General features: G+C 40.9%; 1 protein-coding gene across 1 annotated transcript; it reads left to right on the forward strand.

The window, feature by feature from the left end:
- The first annotated feature begins 5609 nt into the window (after positions 1–5609).
- On the forward strand, positions 5610–5825 carry LOC110183622 (uncharacterized). The gene is given in 1 exon segment (XM_020951939.1): positions 5610–5825. A coding segment is annotated over 1 exon segment (216 nt).
- Positions 5826–12064: the final 6239 nt, after the last annotated feature.

Here is a 12064-nt window from a genome sequence, read left to right on the forward strand (position 1 = left end):
AATTTTCCCCGTGACCCACATGACTGACACTCTGCCACGATGACGCAAATCTTAAAGCCCCGAAAACAGAGGCATATATAGAGGGAAAGAGGGATAGAGTAGTAAGATGTTTGTCGGCAGATAGTCCCCACTGGATTAATGCTGCCATAATTCCCGGGCCCTGCCTACGGGGCTCGACTCGTGCTCGAGTGGAGTGGAGTTCATTTAATATATCCGATAAAAGTATTTGCAATAAATCCTGTAAAAGCTAATGATTAATTGCTCTGTAGCTTTTAACGTCAACGCGCATACTAGGCACGGATTGTGTGTCAGACGCCAACAACGACGACAGCGACAGCGATAGCAGCAACAGCAGCAGCAACAACAGCACCAACAGCAGCAACATTAACAACAGCAACATGAAAAACACTAGACAACAAATAATGACTTTTGGGAATAGTATGAGATATGAGTACAGCATGACTTTAATATGTTCAGGGAATATATTGTAGACATTTTGTTTGGGTTTTGAGACTACTAACATATAGTATGTTATGAATTTGAATTTATAGAATATTTTACAAAGTATTTAGGGAAAGAAATAGTTAAAAAATAAATATTCTTTGCCTTAAATTTGATATTTCATAATTAAGAAATAATTTTGCCATTGCAGGGTATTATAATTTCAGTCAAAAGCTTATAAAACAATGAAAAAATCATTTCCGACCCTATATTTTATATATATTCTTGATCAGAATCAAAATCTGAATCGATCTTGCCATGTCCGGTAAAAAAATAAATTTTCGAAAAAATTTGTAAAATTTCAAAATTTTATAAGGTGTTAGTTACATCGTTAAAATGGCCAAAAATTGTAGTTCTCTTAAATATTAAATATAGTATGCAGATTTGTTAACCTAATAAAAACTAGCACTAAACAACTTTCCGAATTAAAATTAATCCATTTTTGGCTGAGTTATGCGATTTTGAAATTTCAGGTTCGTCGTAAAAATTGACATATAAAAATATTGGTAGATATATGTTAATAATATTATTAATAGATATTTTATCAACTTCCTTTCCTAGTACTTTTTTTTTTTAATCCCCATGTTGCTTAGTGTAACTGGCAGCAACAAAACAATGGCAAAGCCAAAAGTGGCAGCGACAGTGGCCAACGTGGCGTATGAGTAATTCGACTTTGACGCCGAAGCGCCGCGCGTGGTTTTGCCTACAGCCACAGTCAAACTCACTCACACACACACACACACACACACACACCCTCTAGGACACCCGCACACACACACACACACTATATCGCACATTTGTCTCTGCTGTTAGTGTATGTTTCATGTTTTGCGTTATTGTCGCTTCAAGTAAAAACACAAAAATATTTATTTCAAATGAGTTCTGTGTACAACTGGGAACTGCGGAAACTGGTAAACAGACTGCTTTCTCTGTCCAGCCCCCTCCTTCGGCGATGGCCACGCCCCCGTACCGCCCCAAAAAACCCCGGTAGATACCCTTTAGGTTAGGATATGCCTGGTTTTATAGCCAATTTTTATTGCTGTTCTATACTTAGTTTTTCTTTGGGGTTTATTTCGATTTTTATGGGAGAGAATATTTAGTAAATATGAGTGGCTTTTGTTTGTTGAGAAAGAAGTTAAGGGAGAATAATGAATGGAAGTCTTTAGGGATTTAAGTAAATTTTTTAGGATGTTTAAGTACGTATTTAAGTAGGTTTAAGTTTGTTTATTTAAAGACAAAGTACATTATTTAATAACATACTTTTTGAACGCTTAACTTTTAGTGTTTAAAATATATTATGTTTACTTTTGTATAGGAAAGTGTTAAATATCCTTGGATTTAGAAGTCTGTAAAGTATATTTTTGAAATTATAATTTTCATTTCTTAAAAAATAATAACTTAATTAAGTTAATAGTTGTATAGCCCTATTTCTTACATTTCTAACTGGTCATTCTTTAGAGTTTTAATACTTTCCAGGGTATCCTTTAAGTTCCTACTTCCTTTGGGTACCCCAAAAGTCGTACCCCCCTGATAATGCGGAATAGCCTTGCTTTCTTTCTTATTTTCTTTTTTTTGGGAAATTCTTTTTTGTTTTTTTTTTCGGTGGGTGGTGAAAGTAACTTTCGGTGGGGTGGGTTCGGTAGCTTCGCTTCGGTGGCTGGCGCCTTTCCATGGCAGGAGTTGGAGGACGAAAGACAGCATTTGCCATAAATTGTGAAAGTGTCAACGAAAGGCAAAAATACACACACACACTCACGAGGGGGAAGGGCAGGATGGAGACACACGCACGCACGCACTGGGGGAAAAACAATGCTAACGACATACAAACAAACAAATCTATACTCATTTCGGCTACTGTACCCTGTGTGTGTGGGGAAGCAACACGCACGCATATTTATTTTGAACACATCTTTTTTTTCGTCCTCGTCCTCGGCCAGCTACAAATGCGTTATATAAATACGCATGGAAATAAATGTGGAAATATATATATATATATATATATATATAGAACCATAGATTGCCTTTACATATCTACGCATATTGTTCTAATCAGTGTTTCTGGCCTTCTTTGGCCTGGCCAGGAATGTCAATTTTTTCGTTGCCTAATTTATTTGGCCAGGGACAATCGAAGAGGGGAGAGAGATTCAAGGAAACCACCACCATCACCATCGGGTTCAAGGAGCAGCAAAAAAGGGGGAGGAACTTTTGACACCCAACAGGAGCCGCTTCAGCTGATTATTGTCATGACCGAAAATTCCCTCAGATTTTTTGTTTTTTTTTTTTTGGGGTGAACTTTGCATAAGCCTCTTCGCCTGCCTGCTCCTTGCTCCTTTCCGCTCCTTTCTGGTCCCTGTCCTGGCGCTGACATCTTATGGAAGATGGATAGTTCTGTGGCGTGGTCAGGTACAATCGACGGCCGTTGGCCAGCATATTTATGGTCGACACGTGACCTTGCGCTGACCCCTGATCAGCAAAGTCCAAGTAAAGAGTTTCCCTAAGCCAGCCAGGATTTTGAATCCTTCAGAAAGATGGAAGATGGAGGGAGATGTGTGTGCCTGGAAAGCCTTAGCCTGCCCGAAATAATTAATCTCCTTAATTGAATACATGCGATTATGAATCAGCAGCGAGGACAAGCACTTACCACAATTACTGCATTAATTTCCGCCACTTGTCGAGACCGAGACTGGCCCCAAGGCCCGAGGGTTAGGCTTTCCTTTTGGGATTCACTGTGGAATAGGTTTGGTTGGGATTAAGACTTTTCTGGGGGAAGTTCAGCTTATAATTAAGTGAAGTAAAAGCCTCGACTTTGGGAGTACCTTTTTCATAGTTTGGTGGAAATTATTGAATACTTTGATTTGTATGTAGAATATTTTATATAAAACTTACCCTTGCAAGACATAATAATTCTAGTCAGAAGTGTAAAACGCATCGAAGGAGGCATTTCCGACCCTGTAAACTATATATATATTGTTGATCAGAATTAAAAGCTGAATCGATCTAGTTAAAAAATAAGTTTTCGACATTTTTTCAATTTCTTCAAAAAATTATAAGAGGTTACATCGTAAAAATTTTCAAAAATTTGCAAAAAAATTTAAGTTTTTAATTTAGTATGCAAAATTATGAACCTTACAAAAACTAACATAGGAACGTTTTCTGAATTAAAATTAAGGCTTTTTTGGCCGAGTTATGAGTTTTTGAAGCTTTTTTTTGTCGAAAAAATTGTCGTATAAAAATATCTATAAATTTGGATTCAAAGAACACGAATATTTTGAGTTTAGCTATAAACGATTTCCGATTTATTCGTATGATTCAATTCCAAACTTCAAGGGTATATAAACTCAAGGCTTCTCGAAGTTGGTTTCCTTGTTTGCTTTAAAATTAATTGGTTTCATCATACAAAATGCTAAAAATGTATATTTTCAGCTTGCTCTTTTCAAAGTCCTTGAACCATAAACAAGTTCCCCGTATGACATATTTCTCTCCCTTGTCCAAAACACAATATACCCCCCTGATAATGTCCAAGTCCTGGGTACTATATTCATAAGTAGCGTTTGCTTGCTCGTCCAAGAAAGCGGCTAGCATCTGGCCGGGGGCGTTGGTCCAGTGTTCCACTAAATTGGACCCATCTGCACAGTTTTTCCCCCCTATTCCCCTTGCTAGCCCCGCGGGAAAAATGCCCCTTCCCCTCTCTCTCTATGTTTTCCCTTTTTTGGCAGCATGTCAATCTTGCGAGTCAAATGGCGGCACGCATGGCAAAGTTTTCCAGCTATATACAGGGCTATATTCAAACTCCAGCTCCATCTCTAATACTGACTGCGGTGCTGCGGGAAATCCCCGCACGTTTCCGCATTTCCACATTTCCACAATTCCACATTTCTATCCGTACAATTGCCAGAGTCTGGCGCATTTGCATTTGGCTCCGCATCTCCGTCATACACAATTTGTATGCTTAAGTAAGCCCACTGCGTGCATGTTTCTAATGGGCGGCACAAAAGGTTAGGTTACCTGATGCTGAACACGGAAAAAAAAGCACGCTGGAAAAGCGGCTTTCCCTCCCCTGGCCCAGAACGCCGCTGAAAACTCATTTCGCCTCGGGCGTGACTTTTATAGCACTTTGTTTCCGAGTAGAACGGCAGAGCACAGCCCAGTACAGCCGGAGAGAAAACCAGAACCCGAACTTGCTCGCAAAAAAAAAAGAAAACCCAAAATAACGAAAAACGAAAATAACATAGAAAACAGAAACACACAAAAATAAAGGTAAAAACTTTGGAAAACCCAAAGGTTTGAATACCCTTGCCAGTCAGCCGATTTTTGTTATGACAGCCTAGAGATGGGGTTTGATGTAGAAAAATGTAATTGTTTAAATTAAATAATAACTGGTTTTCAAGCGCCATTTTGCCTAATTGAAAATATGTCCAGAGACTTAAACAAATGTATTATTTATATATATTATTAGAAAATATTTTTACTTAACTGTTTTATTTTATGTATATATATAAATAGGGACTCCACTCTGTATTATAGCTTTTTTTATAAAAGACAAGAGCAGCAGATGGCTTATATAGTCTACATATTTACCGTGTGCAAACTTTGCCCCATTTATATAAAAAATTTTATTTAAATATTTCTGTATCTTACTTACTTAATACTTACAACAAGAAGTCTATACAAGTTACTTAATTATTACCAAAGATTCAATTAAGATAAAGAAAAGGTACCACATAGAATTTTAAGCAAACTTTCAGGCAATTATAGTTCCCTAATCAAATCATAATCTTTAATGATATTCAAGCAATGCTCTATTGTTGAGACTCCATAAAAAAAAGGATACTCAGCTTTTGATAAATTGTGAGAACGAAACCAAAAAACTTTTCATTCACACACTTTTTCATTGAATTATAAAAACAGAGATGGAAAAAGTCAAACAAACTCTCAAATAAAATGATGAACTCGAGCAATTAACCTCTGTCAGGGTATACAAATGCGAAAATCGTTCTGAAACAAATGGATTTTGCGAGAGCCACAAACGCAAAACGCATTGAAAACTTTTGCCTGTTCTCTGGTAAATTCCAAAAATGCCACACACACACATTTGTGTGTATGGTGTTATGGCTGATGTTGTTGCCGAACTTATCAACACGCCGATCACTTGCGACAGTTTCCGCTCTGCCTCAGATACTCGACAGGACCTAATTGCCCCGCACCCAGTAACAGCTACAATTCCATTCCCATTCCCATTCCCATAGACATTCCCTTAACGAACCCTCCCAACCCAAACCCCATTCAAGGTGAGCAATGTAAAAACTTCCTGTGCACTCATTTAGTCCTGCTGAGCTCTTGTTGCCGTTGTTGTCCTTATGTAAGCAACAGCAGCAGCAGCAGCAACAGCGACATCAGCAACACTACGTAGCAGCAGCAACACCGGAGCAACACGCCCCGAACACCGCACCGAACAATACCCAGAATATAAAACGAAATGAAAGGAAAGCAAGAAGAGAAAAAAAAAACGGATATAGAAATTCAATACTTTGATTCGTGCCACAAGCAGAGCGAAGGAAGTGCAACCATACAAGGTAACCAAATAGCAGGACAACACGTACTACAGGCACTTGTTGGGAAGTGCCATTTACACTGAGCTTACAGTTTGTTAAATTGTAAATATAACAATCCTGACTAGGAAGCAAACTTATATTAAACTTACATCTACAAAAAAATTATCCCTTATATCCAACCGATTTCCTTCAACATTTCCCTCAGTGTAGGGCGGTTCGGGGTGTGCTTTGTGCTGTGTAACAACAAGATTTCCAAACTGCATTGCACTGGAACTTTTTCGGGCAACATTGCTGCATTATACTTAGTGGTTTCCACTTGATTGATGCCATCTGTTCGCTACCCAGCCAAAAAAAAAAAATATATATTTACTCTACTGGGAACCAGCGAAGGGAAAGTTCCCGCTGCCGCCCAACTCCCAACTATAGAGAACTAACGATCGACAGAAATACATTTGTAATTGCCGAGCAAAGTTACGTAGGAGTTACTTACGTACTAATAACAACAGCACGCAATGTCCTGTGTCCTGTTATTGTTCCGTTACCGTTGGCCTTTTGGCGTGGGAAAGTCCTGCGGACCTACCGTTGGCTAATTACTGATATATAGATATCCGGCGAGAGTGTAACTATTAACAATCGGCCCAGGCACTCGCATCCGGTTTTAAGAAGGGGACAGGGACAGGGGCAAGGACTCTCTGGGAAAGCTCTCTTCTCCTCCATTCACATGTCTGCCAATTATAAGCAACTAAACCGCAGATAAGAGCGGATGCTGAGGCCATATATCCCTGGCCCGCAACCAGACTAACCCCAACATACCCCAGCCTCGTTCTCAGCCTTCGCCTCCGCCTCCGCTTCCACTGCATCCTCATCCTCATCCTCATCCTCCCAGGGATGTGCTGTCAAAGCGACGTGACTAAGTGGTGAAAAATGATTTCGTGGCTACGTGTGACTCTACTACTACTCTCTCTCTGGCCGGGAATGAGCGGGCGTTAAGCGTTCACGGCTTCCTCCGTGGGCTCTACTCTGGAGAAATGCCGGAGCTTCAGAGCTCTTTGGAGAACAACTGGTGAGCTTGGGGAACCGGAGAAGCCACAGCCATCGAGAGGGTCACTTGACGAGATACCTCCAGGGGGGATGGGATGGGATGCTACTGAAAATAATGGGGGAATGTGCTGAAGGGTATGGGAGCTGGGAACTGAGTGCATGTGCTGAAAGTGTTGTGCAATCGTCAAAGGATCAACGATGAGTATGGTCGATTCGTGAGGGAAATTTATCAAGGCTTCACGGGGGAAACTTCCGTTTTTCTTCACAGGGGGGAAATGAGATTCAAGGAGGAGGAATAGTTTAACCCTCGAATATGGACATTACCTAGATGCAGGATAAGAAAAGAAAAGCCTATTGACAGGAACACTGCTTCTCAGAAACCATGAGACAATTGAAACCATAATACAAGGATCTGTGAAATTATCCCATGTATAAGTTAACAAGTCTTCAGTAAAGTATACACATTCTCATACCCAAATTAGTATATAGTTTCCCCTATTCTAAGCATAAACAAGACACTATTACTTTTTCCCATGTTAATTTCATCATTCTTTCACCTCAAGGATTCTATCACTCACAGTATTTTCCATTTTAAGCCAAGACGGAAGGATTCTCTTGCATATCTGTCGCCAATCCGCAGAAGGCTTCCTTTATCCTGGCCAAGGATATACCTCTGCTGTCCTCCTTGCGTTCTTCGTCCTTCTGCTGCCGCGTGTCACGCTGTCTTCGCTGGTGTCTTGCTCCCTTTGCTACATTCTCGTTTCATCTCCTTTCGCACCTCCATCTGCATCAGCACCTTCTTCTCCTTCTCCATCTGCTGCTCCTTCTCTATGTCCTGCATCCTTTCGCAGCATCCTTCTACTGGCAGTCTGGCGTCGTTGTCTTGCTGCCAAGTAGCACTCAAAGTGAGTTTGCGACGCATTGCCGCATTGTCGCTACTTCATCAGCAGGAGCTGCTTCTGCTGCTGCTGCTGCTGCTGAATCTCCAGCGAAAGCTATGGCTACAGCATCAAGTGCAAGTATCCATGTCCTGGCTGCACTTGTGCAGCATCTCCTCTCCCCCAACGTCATCGCCATCAGCCACCAGCCACCCCTTTTCCTACACAGAATGTTGCCAGTTGGCAACTGAGCGTCCGCAGGAAATGAATACGTGTTGAATATTTGTCGAGTTGAAGCACAAGGACATGTAGGATAACATAAAGGATGGGCTTGCCACATCACTCTCACTCCCCCCTCCGCCCACTAGCACCCCGTAAGCAACATCAACATCTACATACAAGGCAAACAGGCATATCCTCGCAAGGATACATCTGCGGTCAAGATAATGGCTTTAAGAAAGGTTCTGCATAAAGGCAAATATTGGTAAAGTAATTTTAAAAGTAATTCTATGAGAAATTTGGGTATATGTTTTAAGGATTTTATTTAAAAATTTAAAAAACAAATGAGACTTGGATAAGAGAATGATGAAACTAAGAAGGACATGAACTTCTTACTCATATGCTTCTAGGACTTTTCTGAGATTGTAGCTTTAGTTCCTAGGAACTTGTTCAATTTACAATTTACGTAGATTCATCTCTATTTTTGCGACTGTAATTGTATGCCAATGTGACACGGAGTGTATCCATCTACGTGGATGAGCTCCATGTGTCGCTTAGCCTTGCTGGCCGGGCTAATGCGCAAACCAAATATGATATACTATGCAGGAATGTATATGCTGCGGATATATGTGCGGCGGAGCATCTGTCGCAGATTTGCAAGCGTTTCACAAATGGCAACAACAACAACATCAATAGGACGAAACAGCAACAGCAGCGGCATCAGCATCCCATCAGCAACAAGCTGCAAGGACCAAGAACCAAGGACCAAAAACGCCAGCTGCTGCAAATGGCACGCATGAAAATGAAAGGCCCATCGTATGGGCGCGTTCATTGAGAATTTATTTCAATAAGAGAAAAGGGAAACTAGAGAGAGAGACGGAGAAAGCAGGGGAAATCATAGAGGGGGGAAAAAGGATCTGTGCAGAGGCAGCACTAAAGGCCATCGGAAACTATAATCACGTATGTGCATATGGCCAAAGGCAACACGAGCCTGGATGCCAGGATGCTCGTATCAGCGCTAAGTGCTCTTGTTGCATGCTGCACAAGTAATTAAGATTAGTGACTCAATATGCACACAAACACAAATGTTAATGTGTGTATATATACGTATATGTCTAAGGACACGATTCCTCAGACAAACAACTTAACTTGTTTCTTTGCCATCCTGCTTGCTTTGTTTTAGCTGCACTTGGCGAAAACTAGACAGGATATTATGGACTGAAACTTATTGCATCTGAAGGATAATATATCAAAAGGACATATTGTATAAGAATATTAGTAAGTATTCAAAAAGAACCTTTAGTTCGATAGAAATAAAGGTGCTACTAAGTAAGTGCAAATATTTAGCTTCTTTAAAATATGTGAAATTTCTTTATAAATGCAGTCTAAGAAAGGGAACAGCTCTTATTCCATCCCGCAGAATATTTACAGTGCACTGAAGTACTTGGCTTTAATTTCTATCTTCTCTAAGTAATGTGTATCCTTCACAGGGCTTCCCTTGCACTTGGAATTACCAATTTACACAACACAGATTTGCCGAAAGCAGCTTCCTTTGTCTGAGCCAAAACCAAAGCCAGAGAATGAGAGTGTTGCCTGTGTGTAATTCCCACAAATTGAAGAATCAACTCGGTTGCCTGATTGATGCCAAACCCTCCGCAGTTTTGACTTCTCAGGGGGTTTAATTGAATCAACTGCTGCTGCTGATTTTCCTGCTGACGAAAAATAAAAAGGAAATGCATCATCAGGCTGAAATATTCAAAGTATTCCTTATATTCCCTCTATATTCCCGAACGGCTGTCTGCCTGCCTGAAAGCCATTAGTTTATGGATGGCAAACAAAACAAATGCCGGAGGGCGCTAACCTAAGCCCAAAACCCAGGACTCTGATCCCTATCCCATCCCCCCCATACCTATTTCTATACCTTATCCCAGTCCCGAAATTGAAATTCAAGATCTGGGCGCTGCAGAAACCAGAACCTAGGAGCCAGGACCTTGAATCCATGGAACCGTCAAGCAGAGCAGAGGGGTCAGGAATCAGGAATCAGCTGCTGCTGCTGCTGTTGCATCGGAAAATGCAAAGGAAAATGAGAAACGGAATAATGCCAATGTGGACAGCTGTCTGAAAATTGTTGAAAGGCGAGTGAAAAGCGGTCGAGTCTCTGTCTCTCTTTCACTATGGGGTTCATAGAGCAGCCTTGGGCTGCTTTTTACAGGGGTTTTTTCGTCCTGGCATCACCAATCATCATTATCATACTCGATGCAGTTTCAGGCACTGCAAGAAATATATAGGAAGTTAGATTTATTAACCTAATAAAAATTAACACAGAACAGTTTTCCGAATTGACATTAATGCTTTTTTGGCTTAGTTATGATTGATTGATTTGAACCCATGATCCCATGAACCCTTGATATCCTTAAAAAACTACTGAAGGATATGGCAACTATTTAAAATATAAATATTATATTTACTTTTCCCCATATTTTCTCTAATGTTTATCTCCAAAAATCTATAGTTTTCAGTGTATTTGTTTATGTAGATCATCGACTGATGTCCCGTCTGCAGATCGCTGGGCGAGTCCTTGTCCTCTTTATTTTATTTCTTTTTTGTTTTGTCTGTTTTTTTTTTCTTTTCGCCTGCCCAGGTAGAAACTCTGGACCGCACCTCAACTTTTGGGCTAGGGTTCGTGCCCTGCCCCTACCCCTGCCTCCGATTTGCTCACATGTGAGGAGGAGAGAGGTCTTTGAACCCGGGGTTTCGTCTAACGATTTTGTGGGTTTCATTCGCTTTGTTGGCCGACTGCAACAGCTGCCACATTTGGATGGAAGGAGACAGGCGCAGGGATAGAGGAATCCCTATACCGATCCCAATTCATATTCCCAAGAGATTTCCCCCCGTCTTCCGCAGCTATATCTATGTATGTATTCTTTTTAATTCGTCGGAAAGTCCAAACAAATGTAATTAAAAATACAAAGTTTCGAATTACCGGAATGGTAACTCGTAACTGGAACTGGACACACACTCCGAGTCCAGTTGAGCTCTGTTTTTTGGTGGGAAGCCTCGCAAGTGAGTCCTTGTTGTCCATATCCTGTTGCCGGATATGCTAATAAGTTGGCCCATCAAAACTGGGCAAAGTGCAATTTCGGGGCGGCGATGACGTAAACTCGCCTTTATTTCCATTTGCCAGTTGTTATTGTCCTTTTTTTTGTAGTTGTTGCTGTTGTTTGTTACCTGTTTGCTGCCCGTTTGTTTCTATGCAGAGACGCCAAATGCCAAAAAGGGGGTGGTGGTGGTGGTGCTGAGCTACAGGGTGGAAAATGCGGTGCCGTGTTGCTCTGATGATGATGATGATGATGAGGATGACGATGGGGTGGAATGCTCGCCAAAGCCATTCGAAAAGGAGTAACAATGAAATTACAACAGGAACAGGAATAAATAGCATTTGGGAAAAACCCGACAGCGCCAGGACGCAAAAGGATATACCGAAAACTCAACGCGAACCCGAGACCGAAACTCAAACTCAAACTCAAACTCAGACTCAGACTCACAGACAGACATCGCGAATACAATAAAGATGAAAGAGAAGTCAATTGCGGAGCCATCGAAGCGTGAATACTCTTTGTCGGCCCAAACTGATTGGTTTATGGTGCCATAAACTACACGATTCATATGCCAAAAACGACAAAGGATTCGCACGGATTCCGATTTCGATTCCGATTCCTTTCCGAGGTCTCATCAAAGGAAGCTTTATAAATTACATGTTGCTCGGTTTTTCCGCCTTTATATATATGAAGGTTACCTCCATTGTTTCAGTTTTTGCATTGTCTGGGTCTTTAGCACAACTTTGGGGTTAATCCTTGGCACATATGTCTGCGA

This window comes from Drosophila serrata, unplaced genomic scaffold, assembly GCF_035046125.1.
Source record: "Drosophila serrata isolate PLE 108 unplaced genomic scaffold, ASM3504612v1 contig_273, whole genome shotgun sequence".
NCBI lineage: Eukaryota > Metazoa > Arthropoda > Insecta > Diptera > Drosophilidae > Drosophila > Drosophila serrata.